The sequence below is a fragment of the Bufo gargarizans genome, chromosome 9 (assembly GCF_014858855.1).
Source record: "Bufo gargarizans isolate SCDJY-AF-19 chromosome 9, ASM1485885v1, whole genome shotgun sequence".
NCBI lineage: Eukaryota > Metazoa > Chordata > Amphibia > Anura > Bufonidae > Bufo > Bufo gargarizans.
In genome coordinates this window covers 22,893,278-22,917,891 of record NC_058088.1, presented here as the reverse complement: position 1 = coordinate 22,917,891, position 24,614 = coordinate 22,893,278, and the positions used below count along the sequence as shown (strand labels likewise).

Sequence of the window (24,614 nt, the reverse complement as noted above, 5' to 3'; positions counted from 1 at the left end):
ACCCAGGGCACCTCACCTACCACCCGGCCTGGTCCCTATACATAGAGAGTGCCCCAGAGGATCAATGTGCCAGCCTCTCCATCACTGCTGTACGCCTGCCCAGGGTATATAAAAACTGTGAGTACCAAGAACACCCTTGGTTTAGTAACTACCCCTGTGACCTCACATTCACTCACCCTGCAGGGCTGCATACTGCAAATTTTGTGCATAATGTAGCCCTAGCCTTAGGCCATGCTTTACCTGTGATTTAGGATTTGGAAAGACATTATACAAAATAAAAAAATATATCGATGTTGTGATGCAAACGAGAAGCAGTCGGACAAGAATTACATTGAACAAAATAATGAAAAAGGCTCCGGCAGCATCTCACATCATCCAAAATTCTTTATTTCGACCTCAAGACAAAAATGACAGCCTTTGTCAAGCCTAATGACATCAATGACCATAGGTGTATATATACCACACATAAAACACACGCCCCTTCGGATCATCAATACAAATCACCACTTATTAAAACACTTACATCCACAAATTACCTTGCACCTGGTTAAAGTCCTACCATGGCCATGCTGTTCATGTCGGCGTTGTCCCATGTGAAGTGCGCAGCCGCGCATAGATGCACTTGCCTGACCGGATGTGTCAATCGTCTCCATGGCAACTGGCGGCGCTCGTACATCGGGCCAATCAGCCGTCTCAAAATACTAATGACACCCATAGTCGCGCATCAAGTCCACAGACGTCATCCGAACGCGCCCCTGTGCTTCGGTCAAACGTATCACGCGGACGTCCACGTGCGGTGTCAATACAGCGTCAACGTCAGTGCCATGGTAACGGAGACGCATCTGTAGGAAACCTTCCTAATACAACAGGCAATCAGATACAACTTGCGTCCCTAGGAATATTAATCGCGTGGGACAATTCCGATCAATCACAATAAAGAGATCACATCCCCAGCATGGCCATATAAACTGCAAAGGATAATACCTTAATAACCATTGCAATGGGAACAAAAATACACAATTCAAAATGCATGGTATGTGAATAATAACTCACATTATGGATGTATATGATAGAAAACGCATCTTCACAGAGTCATAATAAATTGAGGAGTCTATGTATATATGATTGCCCATTTTTTCGTTCTTTTGTTTATCATATGGCCTGCTGGATCAAGGGCCAACGGTGAGGCTGTTGCATTGAATACACACATCGATGAGAGACCGTACAGTGCTGCTTCTACCTACTTTTTATGCCAAGAATTACATTGAAGTCTGTGACTGAAAATGCGTCAGTCTTGGAAAGTGCGCAGTAAGGTGATCACATTGTGACGGTGCTTTGAATGTGGCCTTGTGAATTTTGGAGTCTCGTTGTACCCCTTTCACACAACCGAATTCAGACGTATAATGAACCCACTCCTGGTTCTGCCTTCTCAGATACCGATGCAAGATCCTGCGATGTATATGAGGCCTTACTGCGATCAGCACAGAACAGGAACATGCAGTGACGCTATTCATCCTCATGGTGGTGGAGGAACTCCATGGATGATCTTCTACTGCTCCTCCAGCTTCTTGCTTCATTCACAGTTTCTTGGGGGTTCGGATGGGTCAGTGGTTTTTCTGCTGGATGTTGACCCTTCTCTGGCATCGTACTTTTAAACTAATTATTGAGTGCCTCATACAAGCACGGCCCCATTTTACAGAAGGTTGACCTGAGCGCTCTGCTTGGCTATGGGATTTCGAGAAGAGCGGCAGGTCCTGAGGACTTCCCTTGTACATTCAGAAGGGTGTATTGTACAGGCATCATCTGCACGGCCTCTGTGACTGCAGAATCCTGCTTCTTGTGGGGAGGTAAAGTCCATGTCACAAAAAGTATATGGCGGTACATACTGATGGCTGCCTCTGCAAGTGAAGTTATAGGTGAGAGACGGTGAAGAGTTAAATTCTATGACTCCCAGTATTCTGGTTAGAACAAGTTATACACTGATCACAAGGAGGGGGTCTCATGCACACAACTGTATGTGCTTTGCGTTTCGCAAAACACGGATCTCAGCCGTGTGCGTGCTGCCATTTTCTTCTTTACCTCAATAGTAACATCCTATCCTTGTCCAGGGGCGGCGTTCACCGTGTTGGTGCCCAGGCTGCCCTGCCTTTTTTCATTGTTCCCCAGCCTCTGCCTATGCCCGCCCTCCTATTCCCTTGTGTCATCCTTCGGTCCGGCCAAGATCCCGTGCCTTGTCGGTATAGGACATGCACACTGCGATGCCCATTGTTGGCAAGGCATCGCTTTAACTACGGCGAATGGCACAAAATCAACGGTAATGTGGCGTTTGCCGGCGCATGCGCAGTAGTTAAAGCGATGCTGTGCCCACAATAGACATCGCAGTGCGCATGCTCTGGCCCGGCGGGATCTCGGCCGGACCGAAGGATGACACAAGGGAATAGGAGGGCAGGCATAGGCAGACGCTGGGGCGGGGAAACAATGAAAATAGGCTGAGCGGCCTGGGCACCAACACAGTGAACGCCGCCCCTGGGCACTTGCGAGTGCTCATTTGCATATTAATTAAACTTCGTTTTTCCAGCTTCTGCGAGTCTAAAGAAAATAACACAGGTACCGTTACATTTATGTATAGGTGAGCTATAGGGCAATGTAAGCGCTGTATATGGCCATATGGAGGGGACAGGCTCCCTTTAATAATCTGCAAAATCTGTAAAAAAAAATGCGGGCCACAATGCACGAACACCGTCCGTGGGGCAGCTGCAGCGGATCGCGGACCCATTCACTCTGTAGTGCTTCCGTAGGGTTCCGTTCCGTGCTTCCGTCCCCACCATTCCGCATCTCCGAATTTGCGGACCCATTAAAGTGAATGGGTCCACATCCATGATGCGGAATGCCCACGGAACTGCGCCCGTGTATTGCGGATCCGCAAATGCGGTCCACAATACGGCCACGGAGCGCACAGTCTCACAGACACAGAGCAAGAAACTGCAACTGCATCTCCTTCCATTTTATATATATATATATATTCCATTTATTACTCTGGATGGACTTATTTTATCACTTGGAAGTTTTGTGGTCATTTACAGAGTCAGGGAAAGGGGACATATTTAATATATTTACGTGCACTAACTAATTAATGAATAAAAAGTTATAAAGAAAAAGGAAAAAAGGAAAAACATAAAATCATGAATGTAACAAAATTTTATTGAAAAAATGAAAATGTTTTTACAAGATGCATTTTTTATTTGTATATCAACTTGAACTTACCAGATGTTAACTTAAAGGAACACACTGCGCAAAACAGAGTTAGGCCTCTTTCACACGACCGTTTAATTTTTCTTTGCGAACCGTTTTTTGCTTTCCGTACACGGTCCGTATACGGAACCAATGGTTCTGCAAAAAAAAAAGGAATGTACTCCGTATTCATTCTGTTTCCGTTCCATTGAAAGATAGAACATGTCCTTTTATTGCCCGCAAACCACGTTCCGTGGCTCCATTCAAGTCAATGGGTCCGCAAAATGGGTCTCAGTTTTTGCGGAACCATCCATTGCAAGTTTTATACCCAGCCCAATTTTTCCTATGTAACTACTGTATACTGTATATACCATACGGAAAAACGGAACGGAAACAAAAAACGTAACAACAGATCTGTGAAAAACGGACCGCAAAATACTGAAAAAGCCATACGACCGTGTGAAACAGGCCTTATGTGTTGTGAAAGACCCGAGGTGGTTATAAAATATGGTAGACAGAAGCCATGCTTTATCCCCTCAAACCGTGTATTAGGCGTACCAGAGCGTATACCTAGTGTTTTTCTAATTTTGGTCACTAGAAAACACCACTGGGCCTACTTTTTTCTTTTCTTTTTTGTTTAGCCTATTTCGTATTTTGTTCCTTTTTCTGTATTTTGTTAGTACTGTTTCCCTCATTTATTTTCGCCTAAGGTAATAAAGGTCAAAAACACCCCGTATGGACAGGAACATACAGAAATCCCTTTCCCTTAGCGCACTTCATCATAATTGTATCCATGGATTGCACAGGGTAGATCTAGACTCCGAGCTTTCACCCGAAACGCTCCAATTATAATCTGTCTGGAAAGATCAATAACAATCAGAAATGATCAATCAGGAGTCAGTGGTGGAGCCTGGCGGATGCCTGTCACTCATCGCTCAAGATCGATATTTGCTCAGAAGTTTGTCTTCTACACACACTTGGAATTTCTATTTGGAAGATTTCTGCGTCAAAGAGCAGAGCAGAGCAGGTTAAAGGAGCTGTGCCACAAAAATATTTAAAAAAAATTAAAAAAAATTTCAAACCAGCACCTGGATCTGAATACTATTGTAATTAAAATTTTTGTATAGGCACTGAGTTATTCAATGAAATCTATCTGTATAGCGCCACCTGCTGGTTGTTCTTTTCCTTATTATTTGTCCACCTCACAGAGGTGGCCGCACACGTTCAGTTTAAATCTTCAATTGCCACCATCCATATGTCCTGTTAAAAGCCATTGCAGTTACAGGCAAAGAGCTACAGCAGATATGACACACCCCTGAGGTGGGACACCGTCCCCTGAGCTGCCAGCCTGAAATAAATCTAGCAGAGCAATTGGAGCAATGAATAGGGCGATCGCTGGTTCCATGTGAGCTTTGTAAAGAAAAGACTGTCATGTCCTATGTGATGTCTGATTTTCATTCTTTACATCAGCCATGGCATAACCCCTTTCAGAACCTGGTGGAGCGTTTCCAGGGAATAATATAGTGGTGCACGAAATTATGAAATTATATTAGGAGTAATGCACAGTACAAACAATTATCTAATGCAAGTGTTTCACAGCTCAATACACAGAGAATGGGGGATGAACGATCTTTACTACGATCGTTCATCCTCCATTCAGTTTGCATATTGTCGGCACCACATCCCCTGCTAGGTGTTTGCATGTTTATATTGAACAATGTTCGGGAATGATCGTTTTCCATTGTCAATTGTTGACCCCGGTAAATGATCCTTATCTCAGCTTGCTGAAACCTTATGTCACTGCTCTGCTGTGTATGTTGACTCAGCAGATAAGAGCACACAATATTGAGTGAGCACCGATTATGTATTCCCTGTTCTTTTTCACAATCTGTGTCACTGAGACAAAGCTTACGCCTGTAGACCTTGGCCGTTGAGGTTGCTGCCACCACTAGATTTAAGACCGGCGCAGACTCACCTTAAGTCTATGGACTCTCATTCAAAAGTGAAAAAGAGATTCCTGGACCGACATAATAAAATGGATAGACAGGGTGGGAAAATCTCTCTTCAAAGATGTAGAGGGGCTCATAAGTTTCCACATCATAAAATGAAACCTTCCCTCTCTCATAGTCTAGAAGTGTTCCAACTCTCTGTAGTCGTCTAGGTCCATGTATTCCTTGGCCATTCAGTAAACCAGGTCCACATGGCCTTGATGAGTGAGAACGTAGAATAATAGTCTCAGGAGGTGTAGAAAGTGCATAGTAACCTTCTGGTGTTCCTCTGATAGCCCATATCCCAGCTTCTGGACACTCTCGTTGCCCTCCTGTCCTCCTCACTGTTTCGATAGCCACCCCAATAGCCCAAAACCTTCCATTGTTCTCACTGATCTCTGTCTCCCAGTAGTGAGTGCCATGCTGGAATGAGGTTTGACCAAGTACACAGGGCTCCGTGTCAAACCTTGCATCGTTTTGGGGAACGTCTTGAGCATTTTCACTAGATGAGATGTGGCGACCATCCGGAGAGACCATAAGACCATGGTAAGCGGTGAGTGGATCAAACAAAATGGATTCTGCAAAGTTAGAAGAGTTACAAAATATTTCTCTTTAGAGCAATTAGCAAATATGTTCTTATAAATATAATCTAGTTATGGGGCAACCTGAATGAACATAAAGCTGGCCATTCACATTAGATAAATGGTGGCCGAACCTTTTGATTCCGGCAAGGACCAGCTGACCATCTAAAGTGTATGGCAGTATCCTGACCCTTTCTCAATGGCAGATGATCTCTCTGGAGATAAGCCATGGTCAGAGGTGTTAGACTGTGACCCCCATCAAGAACAGGTGCACGCTCAACCAGGTCAATCGTGCATGTGTACGGTGGGCTGCAACTGGATGTTCATGACCAGCCTAAGAAAATTAAAAGATATTATTTGCTTCCTCTTTCTAAGATGTCTCCTCTGGTCCATTGTCAAGGCACCTTTGGATCCAAATAACTATTCACAGTGCTTAAATTGTTCACCTTCATAAAGCTCTAATGTCCATGCGTTAAAGCAGCTTATGTCTATAACAAATAGGGTAAGGGCCAAAGTTAGATGGCCATACTGAACTCATCCTATCTATAATCAGTTTAAAAAATCGTTTAGAAAGATGGACAATTCCTGTGGATGGACCAAGTTGTGACAATTCAGTTGTATTTTCTTGAAAAATAAATTTGTTGACATCCCTAGTTGAAGCAGATCGACAGGTAAAATGAATATCAGACTGGGGTAACTTAATCTCACCGAAGAAACAAATCTGATGAACCAACCTCCAACTATAAAGAACGTGAATACATCTACTGTTAACTGCAACCTAATTGTGGTCTACTCCAATGTACCTTACAAAATGATGATGTCTTCTGCTGAACTTTTGAGGCCCATTATTGTTTTAGAGCCCTGGCTCAATGGAGGCAGATACGAGGTTCCCATGATGGAAACGCTGTTGTGAAAGTAGCCTTAACTGGCCAACTGGAGAGTGAGTTTAAAAAAAATTTGGCCAAAATTCACACAATCAAGACATTCACTCGCACTTTTCCAACTTGGTGGATCACAAGTCTGACATCAGCCACTGCAAACAATTGTGTTAAATTTTCCAAAGATGGTTGTTTATTTTGGACAACTTTTATCTTATGTGTATGGGTAGCTTTACATTCTGGTGGGGATAGTCCGACCCTATATAAACCTGTCATTAGATAATAAGGACATTAACTATTTTTGATGGAGTAAAACCTATTCAGATAAAAAAAAAGGTAACAAAAAATTTAGGAAAATTCCAAAAGCAGAGAATATTCTCCTACCTTTCCTGGTGGATATTGTTCTCCATTCTAAGGATAAAACATGAAGACAAAAACGACTGTAAGAACATTATTCCAGAGTCTTCTACGTACATTGACTACATGACTAGTGGCTGAGTGCTGACATTTTACATTCACTTAGTGTTGGATCCTCAAAGTGTTGCATGATCAATATATTGACAAGGTCACATTGGAAGTAAACAGTTTGTGGGAATAATTAATGATAACGCTGCTTGCCAGGAGCTCGTAACAGCACCAAGGCATAAACAGAAGTCTGCCCTGGAGATTTCTAGACTGGTGGATTGGTAAATGCAGAACATTATGTTGCAGCCCATAAGGTCTCGTTCACATCTCCGTCAAGCAGATCTGGCTGCCTGAGCCGGCACAAATGCAGGACAAATAAACTGTTAGAGGCAACTGTTCTTGTCCAGCCGAAACCCGGCCAGATCACCGCCAGATTCGGCGGTGGACTAGAGAATCTGGCAATGCCAGGAGAGCCTGCTGATCTGATAGCAACGCAATGAGGCGTAGCCGTAGTGGAGTGCGGATTGACTTAGGGGGAAGACCGCAGGATAGTAAGGGGTTAATGTCAGGAAGTTTGGCTAGGGGTTGGTTTAAGGAAGGAAGGGGAGGATTTAGCAGATTGGCGGGCAGTATATATTGTTAGAGGGAGGGGCTTCGGTCAGTGCTAGTGTAGAGCAAGTGCGTTTCCCACCCTGGTAGCTTTGTTTATTGGATTGCTGTTGGAAGGGGCTTATTGATATGGGATCCTGGGGAGCAATAAAATGGTTAAGAGATGCGGGACATGTTGGAGGCTGCATCTCATGTGGTTTGTGAATGCCGAGGATGGGGCTCCTGTTTGGGCTAAAAGGCCTACAGGAGGAGATACTTGTATACTTCAAGGATTTGGTGCCCTTGGGTCGGTGAGTGCGGCCAAGGGTAAGTCTGAAGTATAAGGTGAGACGGTTAAGGAAGATACCGCTTGTTTGGGTTGCCCTCCAGAATACTTGTTACGGTGCAGTGGGTCATAAAGGTTGAAGGTTGTGTTAAAGTGCCTGTTGTTAATATTATTATTGTTATTATTATTATATGTGAATAATAAAGTTCGGCCGTCATGGTCATTTTCACCAAAGCAAGATGGTGTCGGTGTGGTTATTAAAGGGTACAGGTCAGTGTGAGTAGCCGGAGGAAATTCTTCCATCCTATTAAGTCATGCTCGACCGAGATGTGAACGAGGCATAAGCACTTTAGTTGCATATTAGTCTGCAAAACCAGTGGAGGACTGAAGAATGCCCATTTGTCCGATTTATGTTTTGCTCCCATTATTTCATGGTGTTCAGCCCCTTTAAAGGTATGAATACTTTTGCCCACATTATTTGTTGCTTCGGTGCCTCTAAAATAAACATTGAAGCATTTCTGCAAGTAAAATCTCCTACCATTTTGTATACACAGCTCCTATGCAAACCTTTATATCTCCAAGGATACAGACTACAAAAGTTGTTGTGTTCCTCCACTTCCTTTCCCTCCTTTTACTGCTAATTTGCAGACAGTAGACATTGGAGGCTGGAGAGACTGGAGTAAGGCCTCCTTTACTATGGACGGGCATCGGCCAGATAATCGCTGACAACGATGATCTGCAGTGTATTATGATTGTGCGATCACTCGTTTGTCGGCAGCAGATCGTGCCGAATGAGCAGCACTCTGCTGCTGGCAAACAATGATTCTGTATGGGAACAAGCAATTGCATTACTGTTACCATAGAGACACAATAATCTGCACAGGAGCTGTAGGCTGAAATTGGTTGAAGATTATTTGATGTCAAATGATATCAGATTTTTTATTATTATTTTGTGATCCATTATCGGGGATGTGGCTATAACAACACAATCATATTTTTCATAGATCAGGGCTACTCACCAACTTCCCATCTCAGTCGCTCTGAAAATATAACACAAGAAACATATTTCAGATTATAATGTATAGGACAACAAGAGGCTGCCGTCAGGAAAGTCAGGGCCTGATGCAGCCAAGCCGTGTGGGCCCCGCTCCCTTCTCACATTCAAAGCCATAATTAGTATTATTTTAGCATCAGGCCATTTTGCTATACTCATAAGGTTGTCATTTATATCAACTTTTATTATTGGTTAAATTGGGGTAATTAGCTACAGAAACAAATTTGCTGGTTGGGATTTGAACCTGAGACCACCTATACAGTAGACAGAAGACTTACCTCTAGTCTATAGACCTACAGCACCATGTTAACAATGGCAGTTTTATGTGCTCGGCTAATACATATTAATCGTTTCTTATCATGCGTACTGTTGAATAAATAGTATATTACTAAAATGAAGCGGAATTTTTATTTTATTTTGTTTACTAATCATAATAATGTGTTTAGCATATTGTACAGGTTATTATGACTACAGGGATACCAAATACTTCTCATCTAATAGGTAACCTAGTTTATGCGGGGATCCATTTATAGAACTCTCATCTAGTAACCAAAGCAGCTACAAAGAACGTTTCTTGCTGGAGGACTCATTAAAGAACCAGCCTATTGATTGGGCACTGTGTAATGCCTAATTTCTACCGGCAGTGAGGCTGTATGAGAAATGAACACTCGGTTCCACCATAACTAAATGCTATTGTCCAAACTGGAGAATTCCTTTAAGAGGTAGAGGACCCGTGCCGTACATGTACAGCGCAGATGTCCGTGACTTAAGGACCCGTGCCGTACATGTACAGCGCAGATGTCCGTGACTTAAGGACCCGTGCCGTACATGTACAGCGCAGATGTCCGTGACTTAAGGACCCGTGCCGTACATGTACAGCGCAGATGTCTGTGACTTAAGGACCCGTGCCGTACATGTACAGCGCAGATGTCCGTGACTTAAGGACCCGTGCCGTACATGTACAGCGCAGATGTCCGTGACTTAAGGACCAGCGCCGTACATGTACAGCGCTGGCATCCATCACAGAGCGCCGTTCTGTGCAGCACAGGGGTCTCAGCCTTCGCGCTGGGTGTATGTAAATCTATTTTATGTTCTCAGCATTTGTGGTTGTGTTTATTATCACGTGTTAGTAAAAATTCAGTTTGGCAAAAGCTGGTGTCAGAGTTGCTTTCTTCGTTCTTGACTTCGCTGTATCCTGGGGAGCCCACCCCGATACACGGCTTACATATGCAACGAGCCGCGCACCTGCATAGATCAGGACACCTGATTGGGATTGAAGAAGAGTATATATGAGAGCTGCGTAACCCTTCATCGAGCTGCCAATAAAGTTCAGCCACTGGTGTAAGCGATGATTTTTCAGACTTCTAGTCTTACGTTCTCATTTCTCAGTAGGACACAGGTGAGCGTCCCGCGTCATGTGCAAGTTCTGCAAAATGTTCAGATACTTGGAAACAGTTAGTGGCATGAGACAAGTGCTGCTGCTTCCTGCAGGTGCTCAGAAATAACCAGTTACAGAGACAGGAGGAGAAAGAGAAGCAGCGACACCGGATCATCGTGTCTAACTCTTCTGGCCTTTCTTTATAAATTTACTATAGGATCAGGTTTAGAGAGCATCTTATCACAAGTCAGACCCCCTAATATTAGTCAGTTACAGTACAGGATATCATAGTACAGTTATACTTCAGTTTGCTGATTCATCCTAATCATTGTAACATTACTTATCCTGTACTGATTCTGAGTTACAGCCTTTATTATACTCCAGAGCTGCACTCACTATTCTGTGGGTGCAGTCACTGTGTACATACATTACTTATCCTGTACTGACCCTGAGTTACATCCTGTATTATACTCCAGAGCTGCACTCACTATTCTGTGGGTGCAGTCACTGTGTACATACATTACTTATCCTGTACTGATCCTGAGTTACATCCTGTATTATACTCCAGAGCTGCACTCACTATTCTGCTGGTGCAGTCACTGTGTACATACATTACTTATCCTGTACTTATCCTGAGTTACATGCTGTATTATACTCCAGAGCTGCACTCACTATTCTGCTCATGCAGTCAATGTGTACATACATTACTTATCCTGTACTGATTCTGAGTTACATCCTGTATTATACTCCAGAGCTGCGCTCACTATTCTGCTGGTGCAGTCACTATGTACATACATTACTTATCCTGTACTGATTCTGAGTTACATCCTGTATTATACTTCAGAGCTGCACTCACTATTCTGCTGGTGCAGTCACTGTGTACATACATTACTTATCCTGTACTGATCCTGAGTTACATCCTGTATTATACTCCAGAGCTGCACTCACTATTCTGCTGGTGCAGTCACTGTGTACATACATTACATTACTTATCCTGTACTGATCCTGAGTTACATCATGTATTATACTCCAGAGCTGCACTCACTATTCTGCTGGTGAAGTCACTATGTACATACATTACATTACTTATCTTGTACTGATCCTGAGTTATATCCTGTATTATACTCCAGAGCTGCACTCACTATTCTGCTGGTGGAATGACTGTGTACATATGTTACTTATCCTGTACTTATCCTAAGTTACATCATGTATTATACTCCAGAGCTGCAGTCACTATTCTGCTGGTGCAGTCACTGTGTACATACATTACATTATTTATCTTGTACTGATCCTACGTTATATCCTGTATTATACTCCAGAGCTGCACTCACTATTCTGCTGGTGGAGTGACTGTGTACATACTTTACTTATCCTGTACTTATCCTGAGTTACATGCTGTATTATACTCCAGAGCTGCACTCACTATTCAGCTGGTGGAGTCTCTGTGTACATATATTACATTACTTATCCTGTACTGATCTTGAGTTTCATCCTGTATTATACTCCAGAGCTGCACTCACTATTCTGCTGGAGCAGTCACTGTGTACATATATTACATTACTTATCCTGTACTGATCCTGAGTTATATCCTGTATTATACTCCAGAGCTGCACTCACTATACTGATAGTGGAGTCACTGTGTACATACATTACATTACCTATCTTGTACTGATCCTGAGTTATATCCTGTATTATACTCCAGAGCTGCACTCACTATTCTGCTGGTGCAGTCACTGTGTACATACATTACTTATCCTGTACTTATCCTGAGTTACATCCTGTATTATACTCCAGAGCTGCACTCACTATTCTGCTGGTGCAGTCACTATGTACATACATTACTTATCCTGTACTTATCCTGAGTTACATCCTGTATTATACTCCAGAGCTGCACTCACTATTCTGCTGGTGCAGTCACTGTGTACATACATTACATTACTTATCCTGTACTGATCGTTAGTTACATCCTGTATTATACTCCAGAGCTGCGCTCATGATTCTGCTGGGGGAGTTACTGGGGGTTACTTATGAATCTTTTAATCCAGCTTCTGGTTTAAAAATTGTTGCAAGACACTCTTTTTGACAATGTTTTTTTGTATGGGCGCTTTTATACCCCCCTTGCCACTTGGGAATGCAAAGGAGTGACGGGGGACGGGACTTTGGCCCCAACACATTTGCTATCTATTATGCCTGGAAACAGGTGTAAAAGAGGAGTAAAAGCTACTCCAATCAAAGGCAGGAGAAGGTTTTACTCCGGGCTCATGGACTGTCGGCAGTGTTCCTAATTTATAACTAGACCTAGGCCTTGTCGCAAATTAGGCGCTTTATCTGCCAGCGCGAGGGGGGATCAAAGACTGGAGTCAAATGCTGTTAAAAGAGATAATGAGGAGATGGTCTGAAGATCTGATTATCTTCTCTCTAGGGAAACCCTAAATGGCTTCCTCCTGGTTTGCTGTCCACCATACAGGGTCATTGAACTACCAGATAGTTGGACATTTTATTCATATTTGGTGATGATAAACCCTGACAGGGGAGCACTTACCGATACAGATGTCCTTTTCCTTGAGCTGCATCTCTGCAATTAAAAAAACAAAACCAGATAAGGGCCGGTGACATAAATATAATATTATTTGCTTATGTGATTGCTATTCCTATGAGATGTGTGACAGTTACAGTGCATTGAGTAAGTCATCACACCCTTTTTACTTTTTTAACATATCGTTATTTTGCAGCCTTGTGCTAACATTAAAAAAAGTTCAAATTTTCCCCATCGTCCTGCACTGAATCCCCCGTTAATGAGTGAGAACAGAATGTTAAAAATCTCTACTAATTTATTCAAATGGAAAACTTGCACTGACATAATTATTCAGCCCCTTTACTCAGCACTTAGTTGAAGCTCCTTTGGCAGCGATTCCAGCCTCCAGTCTTGGAGATGATGCCACAAGGCTTACACCTGGATTTGGTGATTTGCTGCCTATCTTCTCTGCAGTTCCTCTCCAGCTCTGTCAGGTTGGATGGGGACCTTCGTGGACAGCCATTTTTAAGTCTCTCCAGAGATGTGTCTTTGGGTTCAGGGCTCTGGCTAGGCAACTCAAGGACATTCACAGAGTTGTCCCTAAGACTGTCCTTTGTTGTCTTGGCTGTGTGCTTAGGGTCATTGGATTGTTGGAAGGTGAACCTTTAGCCCAGTCTGAGGTCTAGATCGCTCTGAATTGGGTTTTCACTAAGAATATCTCTATATTTTGCTCCATTTAGCTTTCCCTCCACCCTGACCAGTCTCCCTGTCCCCCCAGCATAATTCCGCCACCACCAAGCTTCAATGTAGAGATGGTATGGGGCAGGTGAGCAGTGCCTGGTTTCCTCCAAACTTAACGCTTAGAACTGGGGCAAAAACGGTCAAACTTAGTTTCATCAGACCAGACAATCTTATTTCTCACAGTCTGAGAGTCCTTTAGGTGCTTTTTGCAAACTTTCATGTGTCTATTACTGAAGATAGGCTTCTTTCTGTCCACAGAGTCCAGATTGGTGGAATTCGGCAGTAATGGTCGACCTTCTGGAAGTGTCTTCCATCTGCAGTCACTGTGGAGCTCAGCCAGAGTGACTATTGGGTTCTTGGTTACCGCTCTTACCAAGGCCTCTGTCCCCTGATTTACTTAGTTTGGTGGCTGGCCAGCTCTAGGAAGATTCCTGGTTCTTCTATGTAAGAATCATGGAGGCCACTGTGCTCTTGGGAACTTACAGTGCAGCAAAAAATGTTGTCACCTTCTCCAGATCTGTGCCACCACACAATCCTGTCTCTGAGCTCTACAGGCAGTTCTTTCCTCCTTATGGGTCCTTATGTCCAATCACCTGAATTTACCACAGGAGACTCCAATCAAGGTGCAGAAACATCTCAAAGATGATCAAGAGAAATGGGAGGCCCCAGAGCGAAACGTCAAGTGTCATAGCAAAGGGTCTGAATATTTATGTCCATACAAAATTTTACATTTTTCCTTTTTAATAAATTTGCTAACATTTCTAAAATTCTGTTTTCACTTTCTCATTATGGGGTATTGGAGTGCAGATTGATGGGGAAACCTTGATTATTACTTTTTTTAACAAAATGTGAAAAAAGTTAAAGGATCCAAAGACTTTCCGAATGCACGGGGGTGCTGTGCATTGATGTCTAAGAAAAGAATATGCTGTAAATTGCCGTTGTTTAAAGGACGTATTCCCAAACGAACACCCTAATCATGTAGAGCTCGGGAAGAAGTGATATAAAATCATATTGTACAAAATAATGATTTTATAATATGGGCTCAGGAGGAAACAAAACATCTGCACAGGTAAAGGGGAATTTGTATTGTATGGGAAAATCATGTGTGTGTCTATATTACCGTGATTCCTTTTTCTCGAGTAGAAAAACCAAGCCATCCCAGCAGAAAGAGTGATGGTGACTATCAAGAGTAACCAGAAGACAATCGCCCAGGGTGAGGTGCGAGGAAACATGTCATCTGTATGACAAATGATAGGAAAAGCAGGAAACAAGCATACAATGATAACTAACGAGTGCAAACTGAAACAGACAATGCAGAATCATTATCAGGAAGACTTCTGAAGTTCTCACTTTTTTTTTTTTACTTCGCCCAGAAGTACGGGTGATACCCACATATTTATAGCCACCCTCTAGCTGATCAAAGAATGATTCTTTTAAAGGGGATGTAAGAAAAATGCCCATGGTATAAAATACGAAAATAACAACTACTTACCAGTTAAACCACCGAAGCGGCAAGGTATTTAATTAGTAAGTAGTGGTTATTTAGTTTCTTTTTACTATTTCAGCAAAAATCCCAGATGACCATTTAACAGTGCCAGCATAGTACCCCCAATAAGCAATACTGCCAACAGTTTTCCCCCCATTATCAGTATCACAGAGTACCTCATAGAAGTAAATGATACATTTCTGGCTCCCTACAGCCACCACCAGAGGGGGCTCACCACATATTATAGTATACAGCTTCTAATGGGAGAAATAGAACTACGTGTGCTGCAGTCTCCCCCCTACTGGTGACGGTTGTCTATGCCCTGCTCTACCTGGTGTGAGAGAGGCCTCCACTCTTTTGGGGGCTATCAGACAATCTGAAAGAGTAGACCCCACTTTGAAGGGATTTCCATGAATGGAATGTGATAAAATAAAAATATAACCAGAACTTAGCTGTTCAATCCCCCGCTGCTGTAGTGCCACCAATTTGGTGGTCACCAAGGGGCTTTGCTTAGTTGTCCTGTACTAATGGCATCACTTGCTTTCATGACTGCTGCAGCCAGTCACTGGTTTCAGAAATCACATGCCATATTTGCTAACATTATTGCTAAGGTCAGTGATTGGCTGCAGTGGTCACATGGATGTACCTGATGCATGACTGCAGGACAAATAAACAGAGACTGGCCTGGAAACACTAAAGCTTTGCCGCTGGTCATTTTAATTTTATCTTATTCCATGGTTTTAGCCATTTTTTTTTTATTATTCGAACAACCACTTTGAAGCATAATTCCACCTAATATCAAAATCCATCCAGCTTTTGTTTTATTATGAGTGATAACCAAATGGCCGACTTCTGAATGGTAGATGGACCAGGATGCATCACTGTTTATCGGGGCTGTTTTACTATTCAGCAATCTGGGTAACACAACCTCTGTAGGAGGGCTCTAATGATACCACATTGATCCCACAAAAATGTCCGAACAGAGTAAGGGGGTCACATCATTTTGGGATTTTATTTAGAGGGGGAAAAAACGTTGCTATCAGATGCAAACCTGAGACTGTCACATATGATCCAATCTCTCTCGCAGTCACCGGATGTCTGAAGCCACAGTAGACCCGTCCCTCAGAGGAGTGGTTCAGAAGCATACGGCTCTTCACGCGGATCAGTTCGGTGTTGTCTGTGTCATTCTCTGGATCACTTGGTTTGAGGACTCCATTTTCCATCTTCCAGAACATTGTGGGTCTTGGAAACCAACCATCAGAAGAACAGGAGATGACCACGGAGCTGCCCTGAAGAGCAACAGCTACAAGCGGTGGAGACCCCGACCCTGGGAGAAACAGAGGTTTAATTCACACTATTAGGTCTATGGCACAGGACCTGAGCACTGCTCTCTGGACATTGTTTAACACTGTAAAGGTATAGCCATACTGGACACCAGTACGAAACTGTATCATTGACCTGAGGAATTTAGGAAGGCACATGCACCCTCTGGCCAGATGCAGAAGTCCCTGATGCTTCTACATAAATAAATGAGAGCTTTAGATCTTTGTGTTCCTGTCTGGTGTCCATGAGGAGGCTTCGGGTGGCCCCCTGGGCATCGCCCGCCCAGGAAATTTCCCTGTAGGGTCTATGGCCAGTCTGCCCCTGCGGGACACTGCAAAATTTGTTTTTGTGGATCTGTGTGCTGCAAATCCACATCTTTTTACAGTACCAGTCAAATGCATGAGAGTTAAACAAAATCCACCCCGTGTAGCCGTACCCTTATTAGTCAGTCTACATGCTGGTCTGCCAGTTGTTTCACTTTTCTTTTTATGCTTTGTCACAAAATGAGAAATTCCCCACCTCGTTTCCTGTTTTTGAAGACAATTACCAAATGTTATTTAAAGCAAACTGACACTTTTAAAGGGGTTCTCAGAGGAACCCTTTTTGATAATGTCAGGCACGGTGCAGGGATAAAAAAAAAAAAAAATGAATCACCTGTCACCGGCACTCCGGTTCCAAAGCCACGCTCTCTTTTCCTCTGTCTCCGGTCTCAACTGGATCGGACATGTGACATCTGCAGATATCCAATGTTCACAGCCGTGGCAGCGGTCACATGCCGTCCCTGCACACATCACCGTTGAGGGGCATCGATTGGCCGGCAGAGGTGACATGCATGTAGAGAACACGTCACAATTCCAGCCGAGTATGAACCAGAAGTGGAGGAGAAAGGAGTTTGACACTGGACAGGTTAGTCTAATTTCTGCACTCTACCTGGCAATATCTAAAGGGCTTCCCAATTTTGATGAACCCCTTTCAGGAAGAACTCAACATTTTACCATTAAAATCTACATTGAATGTCGAGGTACGTTCTAAACACTTATCTTGTACTGGTCTCTTTTTGCATAATATAACCAGAGAGCAGTGCGTTGTGGGAGCACAGAGAAACACAATTAGAGCTAAACTGTTAGTTCACGTCTGACAGTAGGGGTTAAGCAAAACCAATGTTTGTTTCCAACGGCAACCAGTAAAATTCAAAAATGTAGAAATTCCTAAAAAAAATTATAAAGGCATGTTGTCAGGAATGAAGTGAAGCCCACACAATCATGTCTTGTAGTGGGCCCAAAGAACCCTGGTCTGATACTGCTTGCTAACACTGTAGTGTGTATAGAGAGGTTCTCTCCACCCGTTAGGGCCATCTTTCCTGGGCCCAGTAGTAGCCATATGAGCTGGCTTGACACTATATACATTATCCATATGGTGAATTTAATTCAAGAAAGAAGTAACTTTAAGTAGCCATACATATTAGATGATTGTCATCTGAAACTGATGGTTTTGGTGGGATTGGCTGACCATCTAATCTGATCTGTCAAGTCTGACAGTTATCTGGAAGTGGCATATTCCACTCTCCCAGACCACGTAGAGTGTGTATGGGGGAGTTGGGAAAAATAGCTGTTGGCCAAATGACAGCTATTTAGGGCATATGGCCACCTTTTCTCCTCTGGTGACCTAGCAAAAGACCTTTCGAGTTGACCTTACTCTATTACATGGTTTATAGAGCAGCTTTATCGAGGTGGCTTATTGAACCCATCCATGGTTCACATATGGATGAAAGACTGACCCACAACATGGAGCTCCATGGAGTCCTCTTCGTAGACCTCAGTTGTGCTGTTCTCCACCAAGCAGTGATATTTCCCAGTATCGGAAAGTTGGACATTATGCAGAAAAAGTGATACATTCCCAGTGGTGGACCTCTCGTTCATGGATGCCCGGCCCCGGTAACGTGGGCTCTGTTGCTGCCGACCCTCGGTTCCATCTTTTAACAAAAAGACTATATTGGTAAAGAGTTTGTGGAACCATCGCACTTCCAGCCCAGCTTCGGCCAGCTTTGGGGTGAGGGTACATGGCAAGAGAATGTCCGATCCCACCTCTGCCACCAACTCTTTAACTGGAGCGTGTACCAGAAACTGACCTGTAATAGACAGAAAGAGGGACGCAATTACCGAGGAATGATACAGGAAAGGACCTTCAACCCTCTCTGGGGGGCAGTGTGTGAGACAGTCCCAGAGTATAATGAAGGGTTAACTAAAGGGGGATCACAGATGTGAAGGGGAATGGAGGCCGCATCACATGACCTAAATTAAGACCATGAGAATATTAAGGGGAGGAATTGAAACTGTTTTGTGGCATAAAATGTCACAAATCTTTTTTTTTTTTTTTTTTCCCTTTTTTTATTATTTTAAATTAGTCTTTATTTAATTTTCACACAAGGAACAAATCCACAAAAATCAGATAAACAGAGATCCACCAGTCCTAATTAATAAGTACAGTTCCTTTTTCTTTCCCTATCTTCTCCCGTTTCCCATCCTACACCCCCCCCCCCCTCCGCGTAGGGACGTGAGAGAAAAAATAAATAAATAAATAAATAAATAAATAAACACTAAAGTAACCACTTTTCCCACACTTGGTCGAGATTTATTGACCTTTTTATATAGTTCTCCATCACTCGTTCTTCTTTAATTAAATTGTCTACCATTTTTCTCCATTGTCCCACTGTCGGTAGATCTACTTTTATCCATTGCCTAAGTATGAGCAGTCTGGCCTGAAACAGTACTTTATTCAAGACCAGTCGAGTTTTTTTATTTAGTTTCAAATGTTCAGTTGCCCCTAGAATACCAATTATTGGGTCATTGGGCAGCCGGACTTTCAGGAGCAAGAATATGGTTTCCATTATTTCTGTCCAATATCTATGGAGCTTGGGACATCTCCAAAAACAGTGTATTAAATCTGCTCTCTCCTCCCCACATTTTGGACACTTATCTGTTGCTTTCACACCCATTCTTTTCAACATCCATGGAGATCGATGTAATCTATGCACTATAAAAAATTGTGAGATCTTATGAGAGCCCCTATCGGAGATTGTAGCATAGTTTCTAAGGGCATCTTTCCAATTTTCTTCTGTAAGGGATCCAAGATCTTTTTCCCATTTTCCTAGAGCTAGCATTGTGATCTTTTTTCTCTTCCCACCCATCAAAAGCCTATATCTCCTTGCTGTTGTTCCTACTCCTTCCCCTACTGTAATGAATTTATCCAACCTATCTGATTTTTCCCTTCTATACCTATCCTCCTGTACCACTGTCCGCAATGCATTCCTAAGTTGGAGATATTTATACGTGTCAGTATGGGGGATCCCAAATTCCAACACCATTGTGTTGAAATCTTTCAACTTGTCTTCCTCAAAGATCTGGTCTAGATATTTCATTCCTTTTTTCTGCCAATCTATATAGTCCCTTATTGTTTCTAATTCTTTTAAATTAACATTTTTCCATATCGGTGTGTATTTCAAAAACCCTTTAATCTCCAATATCTTCTTAATTTCCCCCCATACGTATTCTATTAAGTTTAATATTCTATTCTCTGAATTTTTTTTACCCAAAAAACCTGACTCCAACACCTCTAAGTGATTCCCTCCCTCTTTCCAACCCCATCTATTTAATTCTTGCCTACCCACTTGAGTGTCTAAGCTACCCTTTATATTCCCGTATTGAATTATTAAATAATAAAGAAACAAATTAGGAACCGCTAGACCTCCATCCTGCACTGGGAGCTGGAGGACTTCCTTCTTTATCCGAGGAATCGCGCCTTTCCAGATGAGGTCCCCCATTAGTCTTTCTAATAATTGAAAGGTAGTCTGCGATATTCTCACTGGAGCATTTTGCAATATATAGAGTATCTTTGGGAGAAAGACCATTTTTATTAAATTTACCCTACCTTGAATTGACATTGGCAGTTTTTTCCATATATGTATTTTAGTTCTTAATTCTTTAATTAGGGGGAGGACATTTAATTTTTCATATTCTTCTATATTTCCGGAGATTTGTACACCGAGATATTTAAAATTTTCGTGTTTTTTTAAAACCTGCACCCGTGTGTCTCCTAGTAATTGTCTATCTCCCAATAATAACATATGTGATTTCCCCCAGTTTATCTTCAAACCAGAAAAAAACCCAAACTTATCTATTATCTCTATCGCTCTATTAAACTGCTCCCCAGTGTTTTGCAAAAAAAGTAAAATATCGTCCGCATACATCAACAACTTTTCTTCTCCGCCCGCATATTGAAAACCTTTAAACTCCCTATCACTTCTTATTATATTTGCCAAAGGTTCAATTGCCATAGCAAATAGCAGTGGGGAGAGAGGGCATCCCTGCCTTGTGCCACGAAATAGGGCAAAAGGCAGGGACAAGCTCCCATCCACCGCCACTCTAGCCCTGGGATTTAGATATATTAGCTTAATCCACCCTATGAATCCCTCCCCTATACCGAATCTCCTTAACACTGCCCATAGATAGTCCCATTCAATGCAATCAAATGCCTTTTGGGCATCCAGTGAGAGTATCGCCTTCTCCCCTGTATCCAATCTATTAGCCTCCATATTGAGAAATGTCCTTCTTATATTAGAGTATATTGTTCTTCCCGGTATAAATCCTGTCTGATCTTTGTTTATTATCCCTTTGATAACCCTTGAAAGCCTATTAGCTAAAACTTTTGCCAGAATTTTAACATCCGTATTCAACAGAGATATTGGTCTGTATGAACCGGGATCTGTTTGTTCTTTTCCCTTTTTTGGGATTAGCGTAATACATGCTTCTTTCATAGAGTTCGGTAGGTCACCTAATTTTCGGGCCTCGTCCAGTGTTATCTTTAGTTCTGGTACTAACACCTGGGAGAAGTTTTTATATATTTCAAAGGGAAGCCCATCCCCACCTGGTGCCTTCCCGGCTTTAACCTTCCCCAAAACTAGATTTATTTCTACTACCGTTATTTCTTTTTCCAGGTATTCTTTTTGGGGCTTAGATATCCTATTAAAGGCGATATTGTCCAGGTATGAATCTAGCTCTTGTTTTGAGTATTGTACCCTGGACTTATAAAGCTCTATGAAGTATTCCCAAAACACTTTTTTAATGCCTTCGGGTGTAGTAATTAATTTGCCCGTTTTATCTTTAATTGCCCCTATCCATGATTTCTCTTTTTGATTTCGCACTATATTTGCTAATATTTTACCAACCTTTTCACCCTCCGAGGCTAGTTGGATACCTTGAAAGAGCAATTCTTTCCTACCTTTCTCTAGTTGATAAATCTTCATCTTTTCCTGTTCTTCCTCCCAAGCTCTCTTATTAAGTGCGGTAGGGTACCTCATACTTGCCATACCTGCCTCTTGCAGTTTTTTCTCCAATACCTTCCCGTTCTCTCTAGTTCTTTTTTTCCACTGATTTACCTTTTTGAACAATACTCCCCTCAAAAATGCCTTGAAAGTGTCCCAGACCACTAATCTACTGGCGGACCCATTATTTTCCCTAAAGAAGTGTTTTAATTCCTCGATTATGCTCTCTTTATCTGAAATCAATGACAGCCAATGAGAGTTGAACTTAAACATTGGCAGAGCATTGTTCTTATTTAAATCCAATTCGACTGTCATTGCATTATGGTCTGACAAGGCCATGGGTATATATTTTGTCTTAATCCTATTTAGGGACATTAAATTTTTATTTCCAAAAGTCATATCTATTCTCGACCAAGTTTGGTGTGTTTTTGAGTAACAGGAATATCTAATTTCATCCAGGTGTTGAGCCCTCCAGACGTCTATCCAGTTAAATTCGTGAGCCACCTTACATAAGTCTACATTTTGTGCTCCTCCCCCTCTGCTAGATGTCCTGTCCCTGAGTGGATCCATAACCGCGTTATAGTCCCCCACCGCAATCAATATACACAAATCTTTAAGCAATAATTTTCACCACTTTTCGAAAAATTGGGAGGGGTTAACGAGAAGGACCAGGCCTCTGATGTATTTTTATCATCATCATGGGGGCAGGAATGGGACATCAGGGGGCAGGTGGATACATACAAAGCATTATACATGGGTGTGTGCCTAAGTGTTCACTCCAAGTATCCCACATGATAGGCTTAGATACTTCAGCTATGCAGACTGGGATTATATACACAGCTCATCAGACAGTATCACACATGATACTTGCTTAGACTAAGTTCACACATGCAATGAGAACTCCGGCAGCCTGATCTGGCCCTGCACAATGGATCCCCATTGACTATAATAGGATCCGTTGTGGATCTGGCCGCTTTCGGCCCTGACAGTAAATGCTGGCTTTCGTCCCCAAAAAAATCCTCCATGCAGGATTTAATGATAACGGATGTAGCTGCTTGTTTGTAAGAGGGGATGTATACACCGGATAGGTAATACAATGCTCCGAATAACTCTGGGGAATGGCCGTCCTGGTGGTTCCAGTCCGTCCAAAAAATATAACCTGTCCTATTATTTTTGCGGAAAACGGTTCGCGGACCCATTCAAGTCAATGGGACCGCTAAAAAACGCGGAGGCACACAAGATTGACATCTGCGTCCGCGTCCATTTTATTCCTATCATTTGCATGGCAAACTTGTCTTAGACTTTTTTTTACATTCCTTTATGTCTGGTGGTGCTCCAAAAATAAAGGAAGACACACGGAAACAAAAACAGAAACGGATCACGGAACAACGGAACACAACAGCGGTCGTATGCATGAGGCCTAAGGGCTCATGCACACGACCGTATGGCTTTTTCAGGGTTTTGCAGTCCGTTTTTTCATCTTTCATTGTTGTTCCATTTTTTGTTTCCGCTGTGTTTCCGTTTCCTTTCCATTTTTCCGTTCCGTTTTTCCGTATGCCATATACAGTATACAGTAATTACATAGAAAAAATTGGGCTGGGCATAACATTTTCAATAGATGGTTCAGCAAAAACGGAACAGATACGGAAAACATACGGATGCATTTCCGTATGTGTTCTGTTTTTTTGCGGACCCATTGACTTGAATGAAGCCAAGCACCGTGATTTGCGGACAAGAATAGGACATGTTCTATCTTTTCAAGGTACGGAAATACGGAAATACTGAAACGGAATGCACACGGAGACACTTTGAAATGAATGGTTCAGTATATGTACCGCATACTAAACTAAAAAAACGGCCAGTATACTGAACGCAAAATACTGTCGTGTGCATGAGCCCTAAGGGTCCATTTACACGTCCGCAAAATGGGTCTGCATCCGTTCCGCAATTTTGTGGAACGGGTGCAGACCCATTCATTTTCAATGGGGCCGTAATGTGCTGTCCGCATCCGCATTTGCGGATCCGCATCCACATTTGCGGATCTGCACTTCCGCATCCGTGCTTCCGTTTCCGCCAAAAAAATAGAACATGTCCTATTCTTAGCATTTTCTATTATAGTGCCGGCGATGTGCAGTCCGCAAATTGCGGAATGCACAATGCCAGTGTCCGTGTTTTGCGGATCCGCAGAACATTTACGGACGTGTGAATGGACCCTAAAGGATGACGCAGCTGCAGGGCTTGTTACAATGTATCAGATCCCACGAACCCTCCAGCTTTGTGCGTAGGACCAGATCGGGATTCACATTCAGTTTCGGAATGTCGCCAGCAGAAATCTGGAAAACAGTGAGGAACTGCTGGCCAGGACTGGGGGCCGCCAAATCAAACGCAAACAAGGAGTTACAGATTTACCCTACTCGGCAAAGCAGAGCTGATGGGGTGTGCCTAAAAACTGCCGCCTCTGCCCACTGCATCTCTGTGGAAGCGAGATTACCTGACGCCGCCGGGACCAGGAGCAGAACCAGAGAGGTGAGCAGCTTCTCCATTCCTCGTCTTTACCATGTATCACAGTGTCACCCTTTCTGGAACTCTTCCACCTTCCTCGTCCCCCTCCCTGCTCCCCGGCCGCCGCCGCCTCTCACGCCCTTTATTTAATTCTGTCAGTCTGATTTCCTCAAACAGAAGAACCACATGACCAGAGTCTTGCAACAGAGACCGAAATCGCAGACACATGATGAATAGGGAGAGCTGACGGAAGGAGCAGGGGCTGAGGAGAGCGGGGAAGATGGAGCCTCCCTTCTTGTTTTCTGTTCTGACCCTCGTGGCTGCTGCTGCTGTGTCAG

At 42.9% G+C, this 24,614-nt stretch overlaps 2 protein-coding genes across 3 annotated transcripts in view; one reads left to right on the top strand and one right to left on the bottom strand.

Annotated features, from left to right (window-relative positions):
• Window positions 1–371: 371 nt before the first annotated feature.
• Window positions 372–24,472, bottom strand: LOC122946208 (butyrophilin subfamily 1 member A1-like). 2 transcript variants are annotated; one of them, XM_044305650.1, is made up of 9 exons: window positions 24,266–24,472; window positions 18,232–18,582; window positions 16,183–16,458; window positions 14,766–14,882; window positions 12,932–12,964; window positions 8,977–8,997; window positions 7,063–7,089; window positions 5,207–5,797; window positions 372–1,898 (listed from the first exon to the last, which is right to left on the bottom strand). In XM_044305650.1, the coding sequence occupies exons 1-8, from the start codon at window positions 24,315–24,317 to the stop codon at window positions 5,214–5,216; spliced, it is 1,461 nt and encodes a 486-aa protein (XP_044161585.1). In that variant the 5' UTR covers window positions 24,318–24,472; the 3' UTR covers window positions 372–1,898; window positions 5,207–5,213. The 2 variants fall into 2 exon arrangements, with proteins under 2 accessions (XP_044161585.1, XP_044161584.1); XM_044305649.1 differs by lacking the exon at window positions 372–1,898 and having other exon boundaries at window positions 3,581–5,797.
• LOC122946209 (butyrophilin subfamily 1 member A1-like) overlaps window positions 24,419–24,614 on the top strand; it is a 56,285-nt gene continuing 56,089 nt past the window's right edge. The window contains exon 1 of the mRNA XM_044305651.1: window positions 24,419–24,614. Coding sequence (XP_044161586.1) covers window positions 24,557–24,614 — 58 coding nt within the window. The 5' untranslated portion in view covers window positions 24,419–24,556.

Excerpts from the sequence above, each read along its gene's own strand:
- LOC122946208 (XM_044305650.1), bottom strand. The coding sequence starts at position 24,317 with ATGGAGAAGCTGCTCACCTCTCTGGTTCTGCTCCTGGTCCCGGCGGCG. Across the intron at positions 7,090-8,976 it reads GCGACTGAGATGGGAAGTTG|AATGGAGAACAATATCCACC; the intron begins GTGAGTAGCCCT and ends TTTTATCCTTAG. Across the intron at positions 5,798-7,062 it reads AACAATATCCACCAGGAAAG|AATCCATTTTGTTTGATCCA; the intron begins GTAGGAGAATAT and ends CTAACTTTGCAG.